Here is a 26,693-nt window from a genome sequence, read left to right as displayed (position 1 = left end):
TGGTTGCGGCAAGAGACTTCATGGAATTGTGGACAATGAACCAACCGCCGGACCGTCTACAGGTGAGCTATTAGCTGTCCCGTTATTTGTGGCTAACGGAGGTGTTGGCTTAGCAAAGGTTTCTCAGACGTGGTGTCCGTAGGTTGAAAGCCATGTAGCGTGCTACTGCACTGTAAGTGCTACAGAAATGTTGAATGATATTCTAAATGTTGCTGAAGAGTTATTTATACTATTCTGATTCAAGCTGTACATCTCTATAAATATAATCTGTCTTGAATGCGTTATTAATTGTTATCCTTGTGTAGCAAAGCCATGCAGTTTTTTATTACCACTATTTATACACCTGTAATACACGGTTTTCGAGAACAAATTGTCTTCGTTTTCTTGCAGTATCACCGGATCCTCAGTTTGATCAAAACCCAGGGTTAACATCCTACAAGGAATACCGTATGAAAAAAGCAGAGGAAAGGCAAACATTCTCATCTGGTAAAATGAGCGCAAAGAAAAAGCTAAAAACGAACGTTCAGGTAAGCAAAAATGTTTTGATATAACTCAGAGAGTGAACAACTGAACCCATAATGGCAACCTTTTAATGTAATGATTAAAAGTAATGATATTTTTTGAATCCAAGAGTTTCCATCCTTGCAGCAGAGAGACAATCACTTTTGAATTAAGCACTGTTCTCTAATTCAAATGGAAAACTGTGTTTCATTTGCAGATAAATATTGGCTTGATGGCTGTTCAGAAAGGTGGTTTAAGGTCAGTACGTGGTAAAACCATTTCCTTGAGCACAGACCCTGATACCACTGCAGAAAGTCTTCTTAATAAGGCTGTGAAAAAAATGAGGGACTTCAATAAAGACTTGGATGAAGAACCCTTCATCCTTCTCTATCCGGATGGATCTGAAGTCATCAACACCCCAGGGATACAAAGACCTTTTATTCTAAAAGAATACAAGGCAGAAATAGGCAAACCCTACCAAAGAATCACCCTTTACATCTGCACAAAGAAGGATTTTCATGAAGGCAAGTGGTTTTGCCATATTAACTCCTGTACCTAGTAATTTATATGTTGTTGAGATAAGACCTTGGGCCAAACTGCTTCTTACATGTGTATTGTTTTTTGTTTTTGTTGTCTTGCATTTGCAGATGTGTCAAACAATTCAGACTCCGACTGTGAAATTGTTGTAAAAAAACATACAGAATTTGATCTAGCTGACACACTGGTGAGTGCAACATATGGGTTAAATGTTTTTTTAAAGACAGTTTTAAGATTTAGATTTGTTTGCTTGATGCTGATATTTAGACAGCTGGGTGGCCAAAGGCTGTAATGTAATACTGATGTCGTGGTGGTGCTATGATCAAGTTACACCATTGGTCAGCCAAATACTGCTACTTCCTGTATTATTTTAAAATTACAAGTTTCATATACTGTCCAATCATATGCTAGCGTTTGACCTGTTTTTGTTTTTATTCAATCTATTGAGAAAGGCTTTGAATGATTATCTCACAATGCCTGATTTTACCTGAAATAAATCTTGTATTTAAGTATGTAATGTGTGATGCTTTTTTATTTTGTTTTATTGCAGCCATGTGAACCTCACCATGCAAGCAGTCCTATGCCAACAGTGCCAGAAACGAGGTACCTGCATTTCTTTTAATTATTGGTTTTAATTTTTGAGTAGTCAGCAAATAATGAGATTGGATCCTTGCAACCGTTTGTTGTGTTGCATTCACGTGCACATATGCATGTCCCAGTGAGTGCAAAGCAGGTTCAATGAGTAAATAAATATATTCTGCTTTTACTACAACCAACTGACAAAGTGGGTACACCTGCACAGCCAGGCCTATCCTAATCACTTTTCTACAGTTAGGTCATTGTAATATCATCGTAATTTATGGCAAACATTCATGCATTTCCTCATTGGTTACTGTCTGTTTTCTAGCAGCTCGTTGGGGGCATCAGCTCAAGCTATAATGGATGAGGTAGGGTATTTTTGCCAATTTTCTTGTTAATAGATATAATATGTTTTCTGTAATTAAACAGTTTAGTGCTAATACATTAGGCTATTACTGTAAACATTTTTAATAGACTATTGCAATGTAATGTACAGCTTTTATAGTATTAATATTGTCAATTTAAATGTATGCTGTTAATCTCAAATCAGATGCTTATTTTGGAGCCTGGTGAACTTTTGGAGGGCAACTCTGGAGGAAGAAAGGAGACTACTTCAAGGTATCGTGTAGAGCTAGGTCTTTTATCAATTTGTTAATCTACATTGATACCCGACTACACTAATGATGAATTGGTTATTCATTAGTTTTGTAGATGCAGCCCTTGCCACTATGACTGGTGTACAGGCGGTGGAAGACACATACAGGTACTGTTTCTTTTAGGGTTTTGACACACTTTCAAACACTTCCTGTCAATGTACTCTAGTATGATTCAAGATGTAGAGAAACAAAATGTTGCGGCACAATGCGGTGATGAGAGTGGAGTATTTTATTTATGAGTATTGGTTTTTTAATGGTTAGGTATCTGGTCTTAAAAATTGAATAACAGTAGTTGTGAGTTTGATCCCAGTGGCCTCCCAAGTGCCCTTCAGCAAGGTTCTTTACCCAGAGGTGCTTCTGTAGTTAGCTCACTGTAAGTCATTGTAGAAGAACATTGGCTACATTACAAATAATAATTGTAACTTCCTTATTTGCAGCACGTACACACAGCTGTATGCGCCTATCATAATTGAAGATGAGGATGAGGATGAAAGTCAAGATTGTGATGTCGCACCCGTAGGCACCAATCCTGCAAAAACTGCAGAGTAAGTATTATAGTGACTCCTAATTATTTGTCGAATAATCATTAAACATTTTATTAACAAGATATTTTAAAGAGCCACAGCAGGGCTTTTGTACAACAAATCAAGTTTATTTAACATCATGTACAAGAAGACAAAAAACATTCTAAGAATATTTTGGGGAAGTAGGAGACATCTTGTGTACAGAGGCTTAGCATTTCAACATATTCATAATTTCTAGATTTTTACTTGGAACGAAAAAGAGGAGATTGATTTGTTATTAGTTCATCTTTTTTAAGGAAAGAATTACACCGCATCTCTCGGATGCAAAATAGAAAATAGATCAACACTGATATTGTATGTCAAATCATATATTGGTACCATATTGGCTCGTATTAGCATTGAAATTAGGCTGAAAAAGTGGGGGTCATCTTACGTTCGAGGTCTAGACATTATACCCATTCAGAACGCTAGATGGCGTCAGATATCTTTACAGTGAATGCTGAACTTAACTATCCAGGCCACAAAGCGAACACCTGTCACGAAGAAGAAAATAAAAATAGCTGTAGCACGAAGTAGATAAATATAAAATAGCGGTAAGAAAGAAAAGAGAAGAAAATACCGGTAAGAGAAGAGATAATGGAGAAAAGAAGGGGTCGTATTATATTCGGGCTAATACGGTACTTATGTACCTATGATAAGTGGATGAATATTTACTTTTATTCCATTCTTTTCTATATCTGTTATAGGGACACTGGTGTATCTGCAGCCATGATCATTCAGGAATTGGCAGATGTCATAGACCACAACACTGTCAGCAGATTCAACATCACGCGCTCAAATGTTTGGGATGGAGCAGTCAGAGGATTCAGACGCTCACGCTTCTCTGAAAAATCGAACTTGCTTGTGAAGTTCACTGATGATGCAGGCTCCATGGAGGAAGGAATAGACATTGGAGGGCCAACGCGAGAATTTCTGACGCTTCTAATGAGCAATCTGCAGTCGCGACCCATTTTTGAAGGACCCCCGGAGAGTCGGTACTTGGTGTACAATGCCACAGGTTTGTTGGCAGACGAGACGTTGAATAGTTTGATGTGAGCCAGTAAATAATGCGGGATTATAGATTTCATATTCTTTATTTTATGATTCATACAGATACTGAGTTAATTGTTGTAATGTGATGTACTGTAGCTCCACAACTCAGTTACATTTGTTTCCACCCTGTGTTATCCTCCCAGCAATCAGAGAGGATGAGTTTTTCATGGCAGGGAAGATGATAGCTGTGTCCATAGTTCATGGAGGTCCAGGGCCACATTTTCTCTCTAAGGATCTGGTGAACCATATTGTTGGACAACCTGGTTTCTCTTCAAATGTGAAGGATGTGACAGATGATGAGATAGGGAGAGCTCTTCATGAGGTAAGACAAGAGAATACACTTGTCGTCACAAATAAAGCAAATGTAAATGACTGCAGAAACTCCTCAATGTAAAAAAAAATTAACATTAAGTACTGAAAAAATGTAAATCACATTCTTCTCTGTGCGACTACATTTCAGATGTTTGTTTCTTTTTCCTGAGCCTTAAAGTAACATAAGTAATCTTTATTGGCTGATGATGAATGTATTTCTTTGGTGACTGTTCCCCCCCCCCCCCCCTCCTCCATCTCTGTCTGTCTCCCATTCAGATCGAGGTGGCAAATTCTTTGAACTCTCTTCAAGCTGCCATACTGAAACACAGCTCCTTGCTGCAAACTGCAGGATGCTTCAGGTGTGTCAGGTCTGTGGAAGACAGGCACAAAGTTGTGGCAGAATACCTTAAATGGTACATCATAGACCGAAATTACTGTGTAATTGAACGGTAAGTCTAAGTGTTTTTTAAATGAATGTGTTAAATGAAGCAGCATAATCTCATGATGCACTTGAATTATTACCAATGTTGCTACTAAAACCACAACTACTATTTCTGTTCTATAGTAATAATGAATCAATAATTATGTGTTGGTCATATATAATGTTCACCCAGAGCAGAGCAGCCACACAGCCTATTTGAAAACGTGCTCTGCTGTGGCTAAAGCTGTTCATGAAACATATTGAGACAGTTAGCAGTGCTAACTCAGCCGTAATCACAGTGTGTTTTGGGGGGTGATGCAAACACTGGATGTTGCCAGATATAATGCTGATATAAATAATCTTGTATGTTGTAACGAAAAAAAGCCAGTTTTGTTCCTTACAATTATTCACCAATGTGTGTCCGTCAATAGATTCAAAGAAGGACTAGCCAGCCTCCACTTTCTTGATGCCCTTTGTCAGCATCCCAGTGTCCTTGCTCCTGCACTGTGTCATGTGGAGAAGAAGCTGACGGCTACAGAATTCGAACAACTCTTTGTGCCACAGCTTAGTCTATCAGGAAGCAACAGGAGGATGAAAGAAAGCTTGGCACTCAGCTTCTGGGGCGACTATATAATGGACTGTGAAGGTTTGAATTAAAATACTGTTGCAATAATGCTATCTTACATGAATGGAAATCGATCTAATGCTATCTCTTTTTCACAGAACAAGGACCTGTGCCACTGGAGGAGTTGTTGATGTTTTGCACAGGTGTGAATTCAATCCCACCTGCAGGAATGACACCGCATCCATGCATTACATTTACACTGGAGTCCATGTATCCATTAGCGAACACATGTGGCAACACAATCACGCTTCCTCTCCTGGAAACATACAATGTTTTCAAAGAAAATATGGATTTTGGCATTCAAAATTCACCAGGCTTTGGACGCTGCTGAAAATTAAAGACATGAAAGGTAGTTCCAAAATGTTTATTAGTTTACCTTATGTTAAATCTTATTTGCAGCAATAAACAAGTTCTTAAACATGAGTCATGGTGTCCTTATTCATAGTGCAGCTATTTGCTTCAGAGTGAAGTACATTGCTGAGGCAGATTCCCAGTCATGGGGTTGCTGTAATCCCTTTTGTTGCACGACATGTTGGAGATATTCCTGAATGTTTGGATCGCTGCACAAATGAATAGTTTGCCTCGATTCAGGAAACACGAGGAGTTCCCGGTCTTCAACAGTGAAGCCACAGTCCCTTGAGCCAAACCTGAACAATAACACAATTACATAGTATAGTTAAAAAGGAATGGAAAACAAATCTTTTTTTTATTTTTGTTCAAATGATTTTTCTTTATATTTGCACATTCATAGGCAGAAATAAAAAGTTAAACTAAGGCCAATACATTCATGGTTATGAATTACATATACCTGTAATTGTCCAACTGCATTACCCATAATAACGCTTGCGCTTTAATCCAACACTAATAATACATACTGCCAATTGATTGTGACTTGCTATGGATTACCTGTGAGGCAAGAAATAGAGTTCGTTTGGAATCCCTCCAGGACATCGTGAAAGTCTGCTGGGTCGAATCCTGTGCTTGTTCCATAGGTCAGTACATTCATCAAGATCTTTTTGCAGAACATCACGGAAGCAGAATCTCACTAAGTCCTTGTGTTCGTTGCTGCCATTAAACTGCCCAAAGTCTGCCAGGTCTTTAAACAGGTCGATCCAAAACTGAGCCCTGGAATACAATCAAATGTCTTATTTTATCCAGGGGTTAAACATTATGATTTAATCTGCAAATATTAAAAACATGCATTGACGCTTGTAACAGTAAAATAGCGACATGTACCTTTAAGGAGGCGTCGCCTCTTATGACGTCACCAGGCTGCGCCTGGGTTGTTATGGTTACCCCATGTTTTCGGCTCCTTAAACTGGTCGATCTAACTTACAGTACAACTTTTATCTGTCCCTTAATAATATTCAGTGGTGGTTTGGGTGCTGGCAACTATTTATTTCATGTTTGAGATGCTATAGCTGGACAACCGGGCTTGGTAAGGTTGGAGTTATTTAATAAAAGACGAGCAGTTTGTGAAATCCCAGTACAAGTCTGGCTGTGAGTTTCTGTCTGGCACCTTCTTCTCTTCACGGCTTCAACCGAGCGACACGCACCCAAAACCATTACAATCTGTAGCGAAAGATGATCAATCAGAGATGTACCAACCTTCCTTTCCTGAAATAGGACCACCATGACTCGATGCGCTGGTTGGCCGTTGATGAACCGTAACCGTGGCTGGAGGAGCCTGCGTAGTAGTCCGTGTGCTCATGGCGAAGGGTGCATTGTATCGCTGCCATTGTCCCATTTTCTGTTCCGAAATCGGTTCTTAATCTCATTGGGATTACGCCAGTATTCTTGACGCAGTTAATGTAATTGTGAGCGATAACAGACGGGTTGTTGTTGGTAGCCCCGCAAACAAGCCACATGATTCTTCTGGAAAATCCATCGATACACCCGGAGAGGGCCAAGCCGAAGGGTTTGAGTTTATCATAGCCATCTACGTGCCATATGTAGTTGGGCCCCATGGAATGATATGCTCGCCTAATAAACCTCCGGCGTGTCCTCATGTCGGTCCCTTGTGGATTGAGTTGTTTCAGTAATCTCATCACTACATCACGCTTAACACGTAGCCTGTGTTTTTGTTTTAGCACTTGCCACATAGTCCGATAGCCGAACAGCTGTCCCGGCCCTCGCAGCTCCGTCAGAATAGCTCGTCTCACCTCTGATAGCTGGGAGTAATTCTTCCTCCTGTACAGCCCCGCCTCTCTTAAACGCGTCTTTAGAGTGCGAACACTCATTGTGATGTTGTGCAAAGTTGACAGCATGTCAACTATTGCGTCATAAGTGTGTCCCGCATCAAAATAATTCCTGATAATGTCTTCGGTGGCAGCCATAATTACAAATGAGCTTTTTCAGCAATCAGCATCCGGACCCCTGCATGTCCGATATTTAGCATTTCCGGTTTGGAGCTTTCTTGTTTGCGTGATTTCATTTCTTGTTTGCGTGATTTCATTTCTTGTTTGTGTGATTTCATTTCTTGTTTGCGTGATTACATTTCTTGTTTGCGTGATTTCATTTCTTGTTTGCGTTAATTCTATTCTTGTTTGCGTGATTACATTTCTTGTTTGCGTGATTTCATTTCTTGTTTGCGTGATTTCATTTCTTGTTTGCGTGATTTCATTTCTTGTTTGCGTGATTACATTTCTTGTTTGCGTGATTTCATTTCTTGTTTGCGTGATTACATTTCTTGTTTGCGTGATTTCATTTCTTGTTTGCGTGATTACATTTCTTGTTTGCGTGATTTCATTTCTTGTTTGCGTGATTACATTTCTTGTTTGCGTGATTTCATTTCTTGTTTGCGTTAATTCTATTCTTGTTTGCGTGATTTCTTATTTGTGTGTGTGTGTGTGTTTTTTCTTGTTTGCGTGATTTTGATTCTTGTTTGTGTGTTTTGTATTCTTGTTTGCGTGATTTATTATTTGTGTGTGTGTGTTTTTTCTTGTTTGCGTGATTTCTTATTTGTGTGTGTGTTTTTTTCTTGTTTGCGCGATTTCTTATTTGTGTGTGTGTTTTTTTCTTGTTTGCGCGATTCCTTCTTTATTGTGTGCGCTACGATTTGTTGTTGTGTTTTGCACTTCAGGGCCACCGTACATTGTGACCACTGGGCTGATCCAGTTTGAACACGCCGAACGAGTCGGGGAGGAGGGAACTCCTGCTGCTGCACAATGTCTGTCTGAAAGTGGCTTTTGTTTTAAGCTTCAGAATATTAACTCTATAAGTCAAGGACATAAGGAAATAAAGGCATTTTAAAGCTGCAGCGTGGTTATGCACATCCGGATGCTCACTGGACCGGGCTGTGAGAGCAGCAGAGTCGCTGTTGACGGAAGCCAGAGTTTTGTCACCAGAGTCGGACAGACGGCGGTTTCTGACAGAGCGACTGCAGGAAAAGCAGCAGCTACAGCGATGTAGATTCTCCCTACTCCTTTTCTGCTATGAAAACCATTTTCTGGACAATAAACTCCATTGTGAACGGAATTCCTAACTCTTGTAGAGCAGCTGTGTTCCTGTGCCATCTATTATGAAGGGCTCCTATTTATGCTTGTACGTTTCCACATTAAAGTATCTGGAAAATTAGTGTGTTGCATATGAATAGGGGAGTAACATACGGGGATAAGGGACCCTATGGAAAGGACGCTCAGCTTTGGCGGCGGTTTGCTATCGCCAAACACTTTTGATTATTTTATTTCTTTTAGAACTTTGACTGATTCTCATTTAATGATGCTGAGATTTTCTGAAACTGCACATTTTCAAGGTTTTTAAAGCTAAATATTTGTTATTTATTTACCCAATTTACATTTACAACAATTTCAGCTTTGATGTAGTGACATTATTTATAAATTCTGCCTCACAATGCAAGCCCCGAGTTATATAGAGCGTAGGATAACTTAGGATGCATGTTCACTAAGAAATAAAAACCTGAATTTCAAGGAGAAAGATTATTTATTATGTGCACAGATTGCTTATGTCCCACATCAGCAGCCCTGCACTGATGACGGATTATTATCAGCCTGACCTGCTGGATCTTCTCAAACTTATGCTGTTGCTAAACTGCTTAAGAAAACGCACATGGCACATCGACTCCACTTCATGAATAATACATGCGCACTCATGCATTCTAAAGACTGAGATGTATCACTCAGTAGGACATGGCCTCGCTTTAAATCCCTCTGCAAAGAGCTGATTGGGAGGGATAGAAAACCGTTCTCATCTCCTTCCAATAAAAAAAGCCATTTTACTCGATCCTGAGACAGGAAGCAACCGAAAGGCATCATCCAGAGGTGAAGAGTTCACGGTGGTGCGAGAAAAAGGCTTTGAGAGTGAAAAAATAGGTTTAAAAGACAGTAGAGCACCTTCTTTGATCTGGGAGATCTAGAGGAAATATGGAGGTGGTGGAAAGGGAGCCGTGCAGGGTTGGCCACATCAGAAGAAAGATAAATGGCAAGGCGAGACGCTGCTATCAAAGCTCTAACATGACAGGATGTGACATGGGGAGAGCAGGAAGAGGAAACTGGACAGATATAGATGAATTCAGTGGCTGCTGCTGAAAGCAAGGCCGTCCCCCATTAGGGCCCTCAGTGGTAGTTAATGTGCTTATCAAAGCACACACCTTCAGTCTGTACTCCAAACCCTGTTGCTGCACACAACTAACACGAATAAAGTTTATTTGTTTAGCTACGGCTCAGTGGAGAATTGTAGATGTATAATAGTTACTTTTACGCAAAAAGAAATGCTATTTAGAACCCGATTTAGAACCTGATTTCTGAAAATTAGAGAGTAATCCCTTTACATCAACCTGCAGATGTTCAAATCCCATTTTAATCAGCAAATTCTAGGAGGAACTTTCACATTGATCCGAATCCGTTTACATAAAAACCCGAGGAACATGACTTGAGCAAGGCACGGATGCTCTGAGTCGGTTCAACTTTTCCGATGATATTTTAATACTGTGCATTTGACAAGAGGAGAATGATCCCTGCAGCTACCTGAAAAGGGACAGACGCTGCTTTCTGTGGGAGCCTCGAACCCGCAGCTTTGAGCGACAGACGGAGCCTCGAACCCGCAGCTTTGAGCGACAGACGGAGCCTCGAACCCGCAGCTTTGAGCGACAGACGGAGCCTCGAACCCGCAGCTTTGAGCGACAGACGGAGCCTCGAACCCGCAGCTTTGACCGACAGACGGAGCCTCGAACCCGCAGCTTTGAGCGACAGACGGAGCCTCGAACCCGCAGCTTTGACCGACACACGGAGCCTCGAACCCGCAGCTTTGAGCGACAGACGGAGCCTCGAACCCGCAGCTTTGAGCGACACACGGAGCCTCGAACCCGCAGCTTTGAGCGACACACGGAGCCTCGAACCCGCAGCTTTGAGCGACACACGGAGCCTCGAACCCGCAGCTTTGAGCGACAGACGGAGCCTCGAACCCGCAGCTTTGAGCGACAGACCTGAGCCTCGAACCCGCAGCTTTGAGCGACACACGGAGCCTCGAACCCGCAGCTTTGAGCGACAGACGGAGCGTCGAACCCGCAGCATGCAGGGTGTGTCCGGCTCAGCTGATACCGCGGAGGCAAGAGAGATCCGTCGGGTCCAAAATACGTCATTTTGGAGTTTTAGACGCGCGAGGAAATGTCAGAACAGCAGCAGAACGCATCCACGAGAAACGGAACAAAACGCAGCAACCTGTTTACGCGCCGGGGGCTGTTAACGTGCACGAGGAGGAAACTCCAGCGCAAGTTCATTTCGGCTGACTGGCAGGTATCAGCGTGAGAGTCGGTGACGTTTCTCGGTACCGACACGAAGGGCGGCGCCGTCCCCCGGGCTCCGCCGGCTTACCTTCGGAGAGCTCCAGCTCCAGCTCGGCCAGCTTCGCCCGGACCTCCGCGGGCAGCGTCATCGCGACAGCCGGCGTGGGCTCCAGCATCATCAGCAGCCCGGTGGAGGCGCGCTCAGCCATCGCGGTCCAGTGCGACGCACGAAAAGGTTCCAGCGGGTCCCAGGTGAGGAGGAGGAGGAGGAGGAGGAGGAAGAGGAGGAGGAAGAGGAGGAGGAAGAGGTGGAGGAGAATAATGCGGCCAGAGCAAACAACAATCCCTCCTCGCTTGGTTTCTCCAGAGCGCAGATCAGGGCGCGTCGCTGAAACGTCGAACAGATGCGTGAGAGATCTCTCCAGGCGTCATGACGCGGCGAGCAGGCACACCTGGCGCAGCGCGGCAGGACCCGGGTCCCTGCGGCGTCTCGGGGACAGCTGTCCGGCCCTCGGACGCGCTGACGTCGTCCTGGGTCTGCTGCTGCTTCACTTCAACTGTGTGGAGGGAACTCATCCAACTCCGCGCTCGCTACCCAGGGCGCAGCCGTCATTGCATCATAGCAACAGCAGCCCCCGACGAAGCACGTTCACGCCGCCTGCTACTGAGTGTGTGTGTGTGTGTGTGTGTGTGTGCGTAATTGCGCGGCTTCAGCGACATCCGCGCAAAACTTGGCTGCCTCCTACTGTCACGTTCGCACTGCTGCGGGCACTGGAGAACAGACAAATGTATGGTGAACAAATACGCGTGTATTCAGTCTGTTAACTTTTAATATATTTATTTAACATTTATTATAACAAATGTTATATCAAGATGTATATTTTTAATTCTAGGGATATAATTTAGCATCCACAATACAGACAAAAAGTTCTCTAATACCTTCTTTCTAAACAAGAATATAACAAACCTTTCACACACTCATAAAAAAATACACATTTCCAACTTATCATGGCTCATTTTTGTGGAGGAGCTGGTGAAGCTGGTCTGACACTGTGTGCTCCAGATAAGATTACGACCTCTCCTCTACATTTTCCCATTAGGGGTTGCCACGTGGATTAACTTCTTCCAAAACCCTCTGTGTTCTGTTCCAGTATAAAAGTCAAAACATCGAAATGCTTAGATACATAATGTTGTTGATATCTGTGTATAAAACCTTTGTGAAGTGGGAATGTGTACTTTGGACAACAAAGTGATTACAGAACAACAGACTAACAACATAAACAACAGATTTTATGGGGGAATGAAAAATGCATCTATCCAAAACAAAACAAGAACCCTTAATAGTTTAAATATAAATGCAATAATAGTACTCGGTTACATTGTTTTGTGATAGGCAGATATATAAAATATACAATTTAGTTCAGCCAACATTAATTGTGCCACTTCTAAACAGATTTAAAAGTCATTCATTTAAACTTCATTCAAGACAGATGCTATATAACAAATAAATTATTTTTGCATATCTGAAAATACATTCCATTTTCAAATATAAATCATAATTAATATATAAAATGTCCAGAGCATCAAAAAAGCACATCTCCAATACCCAGAATAAAGACAAAATAAAGACAAATCCCACTCACAGAATAAGAATGACACAAAAGAAGAGTAAAATACAAATCTTAAATGGTATCGCTGAAGTAATTTGTTGTTGTATATAAGTTTGTTGAATTGTATGAACAGATTCATCCCCTCCTCGCTTCATTTGTGCTGAGCAGAAAAACATTCTAAAAATAAGAGCTGCACTATGTCAGGCAAGAAAAAGCTCTTCCACATATAATCCATAACATGTTCAGTAAGTGGAAGCTTGAAGTAACTACAACACATTAATCGTGACTTTTCCTACATTAAATAAAAGTACATGAAAACGTGTTTATTCATTCCTGTATTCAGTCGATACATCCAGAAGGTGTCGCTGTTGGCCCAGTAACAAAAACCTTCCTCTGTGGACCATAACCTGCTCTATTAATACGTGTCTGAGTACTGAGGGTTTAGTGAATGTGATCTACTGAATATTTATTGCAAGTAAAGGTCTTTTCGTAGCGTGTGCTTCACATCGATGTGGTACTTTCCTCCAGGATTCCTTTCGTTATGTTCAAAAATGGCCCCGTTCACTTTGGTATGAAGATCAACAAGGTTTGTTTTCCTGTCAAACACAAACAGTCGTTTAGTTTATAGTTCCAACCGCCTACGGATGATATGCTGAACAGCAGCCATTGGATTATTGCCTGTACCTCCTCTGGCCATAATCCAAGGCATCCGTCAGGGCCTTCAGGTAGATGGAGTGATGCTGTTCTTGCTCTACCTGCTGTTCATCCGTCCAGCAGTGACTCCAGAACACATCTGCATCTGTTGGGATAATATCACATCTGGACATCCCTTGACACCCATCCGTCTCCAAGTCCTCGTCCCTGCGTTCCCACCTGGCACACGGCTGAAACTCGGAGACGCCGTACCTCTGGATGAAGAAGAGTTTGGGCTTGCCGGCCAGCATCGGACATGAGTCCGCAGTGAAAAGCCGTCTGATACGGTCCAGATGTAGGCCCACGCCGTGGGAGTCTGTCCCCAGGAGACGGTTCGGAGGACCACGGCTGATGATGCAACAGGCAAAGCCGTCGCTTTCGAGGTGCTCCCTCTGTCTGGAGATCTGACCGAGGGCTGAGAGCGTGTCATCCACGCTCATCCACTTGTAGAGAACCACGCTGAAGAGGAGGGCCTTAAAAGTCTGTTCCAGCAGGCCTGAGTGGGTAAAGTGGGATTATCCTGATAATCACGCTGAAACAGCTGGATAGGGTTGTGGCTCGGCATCTTCTGCTTGTTGAACCGATAATCCAAATGATTTTTCACTGATAAACACCAACATACATTCACACGAGCACTTTACTCAATTGTGTACAAATATTGGACTTTCTACTCCTTTTTTCTCGCACATAATGTTTTTTACAATGCAAGTATAAGAGGCATCAAGCAGGCAAAGCACAGATACAAGCAGCGCATTGAGGAGCACTTTGAGAACAATAACCCACGTGACATGTGGAAAGGCATCAGGGCTGTGACGGACTACAAACGCAGGGACCAGCACGCCAGCCACGACTCCACCCTGCCTGACACCCTGAACAGGTTCTTCTCACGCTTCGACTCTCCGAGCAGCAGAAGGTCTGTGGATCTGCCCCAGCCTGAGGTGCAGCTGCAGCAGGTCTCCTCAGCCCTGAGGAGGATCAACATCAACAAGGCTGCGGGACCAGATGGCGTGTCAGGCCGGACACTGAAGACGTGTGCTGACCAACTGGCCGGGGTTTTCCTGGACATCTTCAACCTGTCCCTGTTGCTCTGACTCCCGTCGTGATGAAGTGCTTCGAGAGGATCCTCCTTAAACACATCAAGGACGCCGTCCCTGCTGGCTTGGACAGCCTGCAGTTCGCCTACAGGGGGAACCACTCCACGGAGGACGCCGTCTCGCTGACACTTCACTCGGCCCTGACTCACCTGGAGCAGCCTAACACCTACGTCAGGATGCTGTTTGTGGACTTCAGTTCAGCTTTTAACACCGTCCCGCCGGACATGCTGGCTCTGAAGCTCCACAGCCTGGGACTGTCTCCACCGCTGTGCTCCTGGGTCAGGGACTTCCTCAGCAACCGGCCCCAGGTGGTGAGGATAGGAGACACCACATCCTCCCCTCTGATCCTGAACACTGGGACCCCCCAGGGTTGCGTTCTCAGCCCTGCTCTCTTCACCCTCTTCACCCACGACTGCCCTGCCATCCACTCCACAAACATGGTTGTGAAGTTTGCGGACGACACCACTGTGGTGGGTCACATCTCCAACAACGATGAGACCCACTACAGAGAGGAGGTCCAGAACCTGATGCTGTGGTGCTCGAGTAACAGCCTTGTTCTGAACACCAGCAAGACCAAGGAGGTCATAGTGGACTACAGGAGGTCCAGGAAGACTGAACACGCCCCCCTGTGCATACGAGGGGAAGCAGTGGAGCGTGTGGAGAACATTAAATTCCTGGGCATCCACATCTCCTCTGACCTCTCCTGGACACTCAACACCAGACACCTGGTGAAGAAGGCCCAGCAACGGCTCTTCTTCCTCAGGAAGCTGAAGCGGGCTGGACTCTCCTCTGTGCTGCTTGCAAACTTCTACCGGGCCACGATAGAGAGCATCCTGTGTCTCGGTGCGACCGTGTGGTACGGCAGCTGCACGGCGCAGGACAGGAAGGACCTATCCCGGGTGGTGAGGACAGCTCAGGGGATTGTGGGTCACCGTCTGCCTGATTTGGACTCTGTTTACATCTCCAGAGTCCAGAGGAGGGCCAGACGCATCTCCACAGACCCCACCCACCCGGGCCACAGACTGTTTGTCCCGCTTCCATCAGGGAAGCGGTTCAGGACAATAAGAAGCAGCACTACGAGGCTCAGAAACAGCTTCTTCCCCCGAGCTGTGAAAGCAGTCGTTCCCTTGTAGCGATCTGGGACACTTTATGCCGGCCCTGTTGCTGCTGTTGCTATTTTGCACTTTATGCCGGCCCTGTTGCTGCTGCTGCTATTTTGCACTACTGCCTGTGATTCTCACTCTCTCTGTGTGTATATATTGTTTCTTAAGAGAGAGAATTTAGTTTGTTATGATGTGTGCCTTAAGCCGTGGGCCTTCTCACGATTTTATTATGCTCGCATAATGACAATAAAGTATCTTGAATCTTGAATCTTGAATAACAACTGTAATACAACTTATTACATAACTAATTATTATTACACGTGGAAATTGTCTCTTTCTACTCCGGATATGTTCCGTTTCATGATGCAGCATAATATACTGAGGGTAATTTAACATGGGGCGACTTATGGACGAGTCGACGACCCCCACCCCTGTACAAAACATTTTCTGTCTTACCTCCATCCTTTCCCACACAGTCGATGATAACACAAACTCCTCTGGGGTTTGTGTTAAAGTTGTACAGATCTAGTTGACTCTGCAAGAAGAATAGTCATTTCATAAAAGCACTTTTACTCTAATATATAGTAAATGTTCCACCAGGGGTGAGTGCAAACCTCACCTGACAGTTCTCCTCCCTGCACGGAGACAGTGGCGTGTTTTCTGAGGCTGCTGCAGAAAAACCTGATTTTACGAGTATAGTAAAGCACAATGAGTGACCTGAGGGTGCTACTGTCTTCGGAGGGTGGCTATTAAAAGTTCTATTTTCACATCCTCACTACAATTTTAGAGATTGTAATTTGTCTCACCGCGGTGGAGGACCTGTCCTTGTCGTGCCGGCATTAGAGGACTATTTTCAGAGGGGAATGACCGCTGAGAAGAAAAGTATTACAATTACGAGGGAATAAATCAATACAATGAATGTGAATGATTGAAGTCGTACTTACATGAGTTTTATACTGTTGCCGCTGAGCCGGACGATGCTCCGGAGTCTCAGCTGGACGCAGACAAATACAAATTCAATCTATAGTTCTCTGCTTTGAGGATTATAAATGCATGCTTTGGATCAAATTGCAGGGTTTTTTTTTTGCAAAAATCACATTGCAGTGATGAACTGAGGACATCTTAACTTTCACTTAAAAAGCCTAGTAAGAAATTTCTTATTCAGTGTCACATATATGTGATCAAATGTATGTTTTATTTCAAAACGTAAGGTCCGTGAGAGCAAACATTTTGAAAAACAACACGTTTTTGACACTCTTTTAGTTTGTTTATAATGAAAGGAAATTATGTGATTTGTCATTATCTAAACCTAACGGTTTAATAAACAGAGAATGCAGTATTATAATGATCACAGTATGTGCAGGCGTCAAATGGTACCTTTAACCCCTTATCTGTAAAGTGGATGTTTGGTGGTGTTAAATAAACATGAAGTTCATGTTGTTTTCTTACAATTCTTCATCATAATCTGGGAATGAAAACACAATTCCTGTTTTGAAAATGGTGAAATATGTGTATCTTGAAGTTTGGCTCCTCTCCTGCTTCTCTTTACTACATGTTTCGTTTTCATTCCCTTGGGTCGAGATCTGTATACAGGATGTTAACAGCTTTACAGTTTGTTTTAGCCAATAATCCAGCTGTATAAAGAGGTGGATCCACGACTTTCTTTTCACTTTCACTTCAATAGAACCCTGAAGGCAGCCACACAAAATAAAACAAATTTAATATTTAGAATTTAATAGAAGGGACTGTTATGGTGGAGGTATGAACACAAAGGAGTGCCCTTGTAGTTTATATATTTTATTCCCATGTATACTGAAACATTCTTTCAGTAGAAGCTCAATTATTCAGATTTTCTGCCTAAATAATATCTACATGTTTTTTTTTTTTACTTTTCAATCACTGCACTTGCTTACTTAAGATCTTCCTTGTCTCGTTTTGTCAAAAGTGAGCCTCTCGGCATAAAAAAAAAAAGGTTAACGCAGCCTCACCTGACATCCTGTACTCGCCCACTCGTTTACCAAGGTCGACCCTGCCGACGTTTATTAAACACTTCTCTACAAAATCCACCCTTTCAGGTGAAACCATGTCAAGCTGCTCGAGTTCCGCAATCACGTCCAGGAAGCTCTACCACAGGAGAGAATGGGGGGGAGGGGGGGGGGATGTTAAATGTGAGAACGGTGACACATTTCTCTGTCCAGTGAAACTCGCCCACACACACACACACACGGGTTCTGTAAATGTAGACGAGCCAAGCTGATTCTTTTCACCTCCACTTTTCCCAACTTCCCCCGGGATAGGGTGCCGCTCAGCAAGAATTTCAGACTGTTAATATCTTCATCGGCCATTTCCTCACTGATATTATCCATCAGCACCCTGCAGCGTGAGAGAGACCCGGGATGAGGGGAGCACGCGGATTAAACGTGGACAGCTCATTGAAACGAGTCGTTATACCTGAATCCTTGCAGACTCGTCCCCGGAGTCCGCTCCGCCTGGCCTCTGCTGCTTTGGAACACCTTCCCCAGGAGATCAAAGCGTTTCAGGTGCAGCAGCAGCTGTTCCAGCAGCAGGTGACCAGCCTCGCTGCGCGTCACTTCACGTCTCAGCATCTCCTTCAAACGAGTGACGCTGTTGTCCGCGGCCGTGACGTCACACATGTAGAAGATCCTCCTGCGTTCGTCGCTGCTCAGAGCCTCTGAGAGTTCGTTGATGGCTCTCTGATGTAGGTCTGGGAGAGCCATTTGGTAAAAGGGTCGATACCTACAAACACGAGTGCGTATCACGTTAGTGTTGAGTTGTTAATCACCAAATATATATATATATATATATATATATATATAAAGGTATTCCTAACTTGCCGGGAGGATTACTGGACTGAAACAACCAACCTTTCTCCGTCCCGTCGCACAAACAGAAACCCAAAGAGGGATTTCGCAGCCCACGTCGCGAAGATGACGCGCCGCTAAAACGTCCTGAGTGGAAGGAGCTCGTTGATCGAACGCATTTTTCGACTGTGCGCGCAAAAGTGGAAGTGAAAGTGAAAGCAAAGACGCAAACAAAGGAGGTCGTTCTTCTTCTTTGGTTACATTTATTTAAAGGCACAACCAATGAAAGGATATGATCTTAATCTTGTATAGTTTGAATTATTACTTCTATGATTTACTTAAATACATTGTTGCCTGTTTGCACGTCGTGCTTCGTGAAATCAGGGGTAAACAAACATGATTTTGCCGCTGTGAGGTAAGTTTGTAGAAGTGCCAAGAAGAAGTGTTTTACATTTTCCGATGTCTTTGAATGCATCACATTCTGACCAATCACGGCCCGCTGTACTCCATCACCATTGCGGTGTGGGGAGATCATACGGAGGTGTCGCTGGCTGCGTGGGGGCTGCGTGGGGGCTGCGTGGGGGGGACATTCTCGACTCGGATCGTTGCCCGCGCCGACCGGACTTCCCCTTTACGTGACATCGTGAGTCCCAGCTTGGGTCGGGTGAGTCATTGATTATTCGGGGTTTAGCAGGGAGTTGTAGTCTTTGCTGACTTGTAATCATCACCGGTTGGTTTGTGTCCCTGTAAACCTGTGGCGGGGGGGGTGAAGCGCGTCCGTCCTGGCCAAAGGGGGGGGGGGGCACAGAGGAGATGCTTCAGCACTTAGCAGTGAACCGCGTCGGCCCAGTCACGACTGGTGACCCCAAAAAGAGGAACGAGATGAGGACGTCCGGCAGCTGCTGAGCGGAAAGGGCTACCAGTGTGTGAACCGAGCTAACGTGGCTAACGTGGCTAACGTGGCTAGCACCGACAGACTCGGGCTGTCGTGGCATCGCTGTCAAAGACGCTAGCTAGTTAGCGACGGTCTAAATAGCTAGCAGAGCTGCGTAGGGCGACCCGGGTAACGGGTCGGGTCGCAGCTAACCAGTTTAACGTTAGCCGTCAATGGACTTCGGCAACTTCACATTTCATCCGAACATATTACGCCGTTTCACTGTCAGACTGAGAGTCGAACACTAAAACGGCGCAGCCTGTTTGGTTGAATATGATTTTACTTTGAAAATTATTAGCGGAAGTGACAATTTTGCTTTCTCAAAATGTATATAAAAATTTTTTTTGTGTGTGAGTAGAACATTTAATCTACCAATTGTGCAAATGGATAGCTTTCGCTGTTCACTGAAGACTGTAATAAGTTGCTGTCGGTAAATGGCTTGTGTGTGTGTGTGTGTGTGTGTGTGTGTGTGTGTGTGGTTGTTCAGCACGTTACATTTACTACATTACCACCTAGCTACGTGTATTTCTTAATGTCGTGATCATTTAAATCATTACCGCTGGTGAATGAACGTGACTCTTTCATGCTTCAGCCTTTGAAGGTGCAGCCGGCTACACGCGTAGCTAAGAGGTGTCCATTTCCAGTGACTTGCTGGTTGAACGCTGTTGGAGCATCAGACATGATGCGCTGCACGACGCGTTTCATCTTGGTTTACGTTTTCAAGCACGAGCTACATGTGCACAGAACCCCTGATCGATGGAGCCATCCATCCATGTTCTATTACTACGTGTGTGTGTGTGTGTGTGTGTGTGTGTGTGTGTGTGTGTGTGTGTGTGCGTGTGTGTGTGTGTCTTCCACAGTTGTCGAGACAAACAACAATTTAAACAGAGGAGCCATCTAGAATCACCTATTGTGGTTTTTTTTGGACTAAGTGGGGAACGCATGCAAACTCCACACCGGAAAGTCTCCGATCCGGGTTCAAATCGAGAGCCATCTTGCTGCGGAGGCAGTAGTGATGATGCGCTGATGGGATTTGAGTGTTTCTGATGGCGCTTGTCTGTCTGTCTGTCTGTCTGTCTGTCTGTCTGCTCGATGGATGTGGATGGAGGGCGGGATCTGAAGATGGGGTTTAGTCTAATTTAGATCCCCTTAATCTTTGAGAGCCAATCCCGTCTGGATACAAAAACCATGTGGATGGTGTAAATCCAATTACGAGGGGAACGAGCTGCTTGGCGGAGGTCTGTGCTCTCTGAGTGCTTTCCTAGTATTAATGATGGACTAAACATTAGACCGATAGTTAACAACAACCAACATTAATTTATTCCGCTTCTCTCTGCCAGGCCAGTTTACATTACTCTTTCAGTATTTTCAGTACTCGGTTCAGTAAATAAAATGATCCTACCTGGAGCAATACTAGAGAGGACATGGTTCTGACTCGTATTAACCCTAAAACAATGGTGTTGTAGGCCAGGATTAATGACCTAGATAATTCCATGCTAACTGGTGCACATTCTCAACTCACCGGCTTCCTTTCAGCTTCTTTCCTGTATCTCTACCACGCCGTGTTTTGGGACGATCATCGGAGCTGTAGCCGAGTTCAGACTGAAACTCCGTTCACCCGCTTCATCTCTGTCTCTGACTCCCAGAGTCCAGTTTGTTCCTGGTGCTCGTTGCAGCAAATTATATTTTTTCCAGCTCATGTCTTCATGATCAGAAGGCAGTAAAATATGTCAGATAACGTTTTTGCGTTACACAATTTCCTTTATCAACTATACAATATACTATACTTACAAAGCATACGAGGCATATGCTAACTTGCTCGAGTGCTCTAAGCCAAAACAAATCTATTTCTAACCGTATTGAGCCCCAGAGTGTGTTTCCTCCCTCCCTCCTATGGCGATGCACACGCTGAGGGGGTATCAAAGCAGGAATTAGCCTGCCGTGGATCAGAATCGGGTCTATTTCCCACTGAGCCAGAAGAGCAGAGGCTGCCAGCCTTCCTCTCCTCATATCTATAAGATGCAGGAACATGAAGCTTTTTGAGTTGACTGTAGTATTTTCCTGGTCTGACTTCACGCAGCATCCTGGTGTGAACACACACACACACACACACACACACACACACACACACACACACACACTGCCAGTGGAGTCGTTTAGCCAGTATTGACAATCAGCTGGAATATGTTTGGCATGCAGAGAGAGACCTGGTGTGTTGCTGACTCACTGCACTCCCAGACATCTGTGTGTCTGCCAGCAGAGCAGGAGTTGCTGCTGTTTCTCTCTGGGGGGGGGGGGGGGGGGGGTTGGTGCTGTATAATGTGTGTGTGGCCTTGCTTGTAAATTAATCGGTGCTGTCAAAAGTGATTGTAACAAGGTTTAGCAATCAAAGGCTGAGTCGCCAGGACAGTGAAGGCATTACCAGAGCGGCGCGTGTCGGGATGGCGACTCATGTTCATCATGCTAGTTTTAAGGAGGTCAATTAAAAGTGTTTTCAGCGTCTGTGAATAAAATGATGATGAGCTGAAAAATAATAACAGACAAGACATGGCTCTGTTCTTACTATCATTAAAAAAAATTACAAATGCATCCCAAACGTGAACGTTTTTGGATTTGCATATTGTAGCTCCACATCCACACACATTTGTATTATGTTGCATTAACTGTAATATCCCGAAGGGGGGGGGACCATCTCCAATTGAAGTGCTGAAGGCTTTTATCATTGCTCTGCCACAGTGACTAACAGAGTTGAGTTAGTTCAATGGCTTTAGCCTCCACCACTTCATTTCAGTATACACCCCTCTAGCAGCTTGCCCTCTTGTAGCCCTCCATTGTTTAAATCCAGTGGTTAACCGTTAACGCTCAGTTCTGCAGGGGATGCAATGGAGAGCCAACTTGCAGCCTGTAATTTATCCAATTTAAAGTCTGTGTGATACACTGCAGATAAATAATATAGACATCTGTTTGCACTTTGAGATGTGGTTTTATGTTTTTAAATTTGAACAGGATTTAAAAATACTAGAGGGTAAAAATGAACAGTTGGTAATTTCTGTGTTTTAAAGCTAAGAGACACTTTTTATTTTTTGTTTTTGTTTTTACTGAGTATTGCCTTCCCACAGCTCACTGCTCAGCTTGTTGAACACGACTCGCCACCTATTTGAAGTTGAGTCAACGCCAGAACCCCTGGTTGGGTCCAAGAGCTTCCAAATTATTGCTAGTTGTTATGATATGTTGACTAACGCTCGGAGGCAAGGCGGCGGGTTTCGCTGCAGCAAGCTGTGAGAGCTCGCTGCAGAGTGGGCAGCCGTTGGCAAACGTGTTCCTCTGCATTCAGTGACTCATTGTCTATACGGCCCGCACGCCGAGCGTTGTTGGGCAGTGTGTGTATCGAAGGCTTCCAATGTTATTTTTAGCTGCTCAAAAATGGAAACGCATCAAACAAGCTGCACTGCGTAATTAATTCTTCATGAGTGTCCAGATCCTCAAAAATGGTTAAAAAGAGGGTTTCATTGCCAAGCCTGGCCAGAGCTCGATGTTTCGCGGTAATTAGCTTGGCCACATTTGATACCAGAGCTATTAATATCCAGCTACTGTGTTTTACATGGAATCCAGTAGAATAGATACAGACAAATGTAGTGTTTCAGACTGTAGGAAATCATTTGAAATATTTTTTGTGTAGCTGTAGCTCCTTGACAGAGCTTCAGTTACAAAAAAAAAGTCAATGAACTATTCATATCTCATATCTCATATCGCTAATTGCATCGACTGGGGATGTCCTCGCTAGACAGGCTGGATAGAAACTGAATTCACAGAAAGCATGAAAAATTCTGGATTTATTTTATGAATGCCAGAGCGATGCTAATGCATCCGGGTGAATTAACAAACAAATGAATCGTCTCCATTCACATAATGCTTACAGCAGCAGAGCCGTCTCTCAGGAGCACACGCAGGATCAAAGAGCAAATGTGTCGGTATTAGGCCCATGTCTATCCTCTATCGGGAGGGAGCAGGCTGGGCTCGGCATAAACCGTGTGTGTTTAACCTGTATACAGTCAGCGTCTGCATTGAAAGTATTTGTGTTCCGTGGTTTGAGGAGCAGAGTGGGAAGCTGCAGGATGCCGTCGGCGTTCGCCTGTGCTGTTGTGTGCTGTTGCTTACCCCGTCTGATTGGTGGAACTGTGTCAGTTCATGTTCTTATTTGCCACACGGGCCCATCCCAACACGTCTGGCCCTGCAGCTGCAGCAGAGCTAATTTTAGACCAGGATGTGCGTACGCCTCAGTTCCCTTACGCTGGCCTATCGGTGATGCAGAGAGGACGAGGGAGATGGTGGAACCAAACTTGGTCTTTTCCTCTCATCTTTTTGGTGCCCCTGGCTTTGTTTCTCGTATTATTGCCCTCTGTTTTTTTGTGCACAACACTATTGATTGGCACAGGAATATATTGACCGTGGTTACTATGACCTGCCTTTTTACGACCTTTACTCGGGGGGGGGGGGGGTCTCTATCTCTGTCACTGAGGTGGACGTATATGCGTGCCTTTTTAATATTTTCCAAACGATACAGAAATCAAATTTTCTTGTGCTGTATTTGCTATCAATAATATAAATTCTATTCTTGTAAAAATGGATTACGCCGCTGGTGAGAGACTAGTTTCCCCCGCCGAGGCGAGGCGGAGGTTATGTAATTGGCGGCATTTGTTTGTCCGTCTGTTGGCAAGATAACTCAAAAACGTCCGGTTGGATCTTGATGAAATGTTAGGAATGTTACCGGGAACGGATTATTACATTTTGGTAATAATCCGGAAGACATCCTGGATCAGCTTGACATTCTCCGTAGCATTGCAGTTACGGCATAAAAAATGTGTTCCTCAATATCTCGGTTGATTATTGACCAATGTTTATGGAATTTGACACAGTCATGTAGGGTGTGGAGTGGACCTCTGGATCGGATCCAAAATGAGGTCAGGAAAAAGTAAAGTTTTACATTTCGTCATCCTGCTGTAGGGTCGACCAAATAAAATGAATAAATCCCTACTGTATTTAATCCCGTGACCTCCCCATTGGAGAAGGGAAGGAAATGATCAACTCTGAATCAATGAATGGCAATCACTGCTGTATATCTAGTTCCTCTTGTGTCACGGTGAACAAACTTTAAGCAAGCAGGACGGTGACAGAAGCAGCACAAACAGAAAAGCCACAGCGCTTGCTCAAGCTCAATCATTCATGGCTGAATGAGCTAAGCTGACCTTGAAACGTCCCCAGTGTTGGACTATTGAAACCCGGCACTGCTCATTAAGGGCAGAGAGGAGAAGTTGAGGTGTACAGACAGACAGACGGACGGAGAGAGAAACCAACAGGAAATGGTGTCCTCGGTATCGGTAATGTTCTTGTGCTGTCTTTTACTTCCATTTGTTGATTATGCAACATGAATGTCTCTAACTTTTGTTTTATTTTATTACATTTTGTAACTTTACCCTGATTTTTCGTGTATGAGACAAAACGTGGTGTATTTCTCTGTGAAGTGACTGAAGGGCAGAAACGCAGCCTGCCTGTTAGTCTTGAGATTTTATTATGTGAAAGCAGAAATTCCACACAGAAAAAACATTTTTCACAGATACTCTATAATACAACTGCAGAAACATGTCTCCTTTACTAATGTTTATTGTGTAACTTCTTGTGTTCTTCTCTGGCTGTGATGAGCTAACAGTTTTCTAATTGTAGCTGCTGTACTTTGTGTACCAGATAAGATGATTAGCTCTGTGTGTCGATCTCTTTTGATTAGTTCTGTGAATCTGAGCACCAACCCTTTCAGCTGTGGCGTGTGTGTAAGAGTCTCTATAATGGTCACGCAAACCACCTCTTGCTTGCGTCCGAGGGCTTTCTATACACGCCAGACGCATCCATTACACCCAGTTATCACTGATGCCACTGCAGGATTTGCAATCCTCATTACAATAACACAGCACACTTCATTTGTCTTCCAAATGTCCCTCCTCACTGCGGTGCTTTGAACAATGACTTGCAAATATGTATTTGGATTTTGTAATGGACCGAAGTCTTTCCATTTCCGTTGACTTGGAGGTGAAGTGAAGTGCCCTCAATGCCTCTTCTTCAGTTACGACTGCAGCCATACTCGGTGGAACCAAAGAGCAAGTATTACCTTGTACTCTAAGGTTAATCGTCCGCTGTAACGCACGTATTGAAGGTAGTTTGTGTCGAAACCCGACTCTCTGCCTCGGACATCGTTTTTACGTTCTCCTCTCGGTTAAAGCAGCGGTGAAGTGTGGTTTCCTGTCCGTTCAGTTCGCTGTACCCTCGTGCTTGTTTACACTGGTTTAATGAGTCACTTAGTCACGGATGCTTGTGTGATTCATCGGTCTGCGATAAATGATGTGTACTTTGCTGCACATGAGAACCTAACATTTAGTACTTTAAAAAAACCAGCTGTAAAGGGGGATATGGTTTTGTGCTGATCATTATTGTTGCAGATCTGTCACCAGATGGAACGGCTTCATTCATTGACGTGATCGTGGCTGCAGTAATGTGTTTGGTCAATCCCCAACGGGAAAGGTTTATTGACCCTGGCAGTAAAGAGCACATCGGTGTACGATTACCTCCCAGCGTCCCAGCGCCAGCGTGATGAGCCTGGCAGGGTTTGCTCTTGGAGAGCGTGTCGATGGGGCGCTGCAGCCGTTGTTGGTACCGAATCGGTCCGATTGGGCAGCACCACGAGTCCTTCTCAGGCATTTTCCCTGTTTTAATCCCATAATTTTAGGGTTTGAATAGACTTGGTTCTCATTCATTCATTCATTATGAATGAAACGTGTGCACAGCGATGGATTTAATGGCCCTTGTTTATTGAATATGATGACTGGCCCATATTTAATCGGGGTCAGACATTTTGATTCTGAGCATCCATCCATTTTCTTCCGCTTTGCATGCCGTTGCGTGTTAACTGCTGTCGGCTTTGTTCCAAACGTATCGGTACGTTGTTGTGATTTGGGGTTTGAAGCGCCGTAAACAGGACGGGTTGACGTTCTGCTTGTCCGATGCGCATCCTGCCCCGGGACAATGTACGGGTCATTAGTGGCGTATTACCGGTACGCAGTAGTTCCGTACTTCACTTCTATTGATGGAATACTCTTTCACAAGGGAGGACGGCGTTGCCATTTTTTCTTCATTTCTTAATTTCTGTTACTAATCCATAGATTGGCTTTTGGGTTTCATCTGTATGTTGGAGGAAAAAGTCACAGTACACTGATGCCACTGCAGGGCATCAGTGTACTCCAAAGGCTTTTTGGAAGCCTGAAATTGAGTAAGATTATTTTGTTACACTGCATCCTTTTATTCTTCATACACAGCAGTTCAAATGTCTTTTGGTTTCCTTGTACTCTCTATAAAGCAGACTTCATGTACGTGGAAACCTTGTTCTATGGATTCTTGATAA

The 26,693-nt window shown here is 44.0% G+C and overlaps 2 protein-coding genes across 2 annotated transcripts in view; both read right to left on the bottom strand.

Moving 5' to 3' along the window:
- dip2a (disco-interacting protein 2 homolog A) overlaps nucleotides 1-11,199 on the bottom strand; it is a 69,147-nt gene extending 57,948 nt beyond the window's left edge. The window contains exon 1 of the mRNA XM_068746624.1: nucleotides 11,079-11,199. Coding sequence (XP_068602725.1) covers nucleotides 11,079-11,199 — 121 coding nt within the window. The remainder of the gene's footprint in view (nucleotides 1-11,078) is intronic.
- Nucleotides 11,200-13,066: 1,867 nt separating this feature from the next.
- LOC137902540 (CASP8 and FADD-like apoptosis regulator) lies at nucleotides 13,067-18,494 on the bottom strand. Its single transcript, XM_068746628.1, is given in 9 exon segments — nucleotides 13,067-13,196; nucleotides 13,285-13,789; nucleotides 15,947-16,156; nucleotides 16,297-16,360; nucleotides 16,435-16,484; nucleotides 17,479-17,614; nucleotides 17,758-17,863; nucleotides 17,942-18,247; nucleotides 18,376-18,494. Coding segments are annotated over 8 exon segments (1,488 nt in total). The 5' UTR covers nucleotides 18,229-18,247; nucleotides 18,376-18,494.
- Between the last annotated feature and the right edge of the window lie 8,199 nt (nucleotides 18,495-26,693).

This window comes from Brachionichthys hirsutus, chromosome 12 (assembly GCF_040956055.1).
Source record: "Brachionichthys hirsutus isolate HB-005 chromosome 12, CSIRO-AGI_Bhir_v1, whole genome shotgun sequence".
NCBI classification, from domain to species: Eukaryota; Metazoa; Chordata; class Actinopteri; order Lophiiformes; family Brachionichthyidae; genus Brachionichthys; species Brachionichthys hirsutus.
The sequence above is the reverse complement of the archived record's forward strand: the minus strand, read 5'-3'. Positions and strand labels throughout refer to the sequence as shown.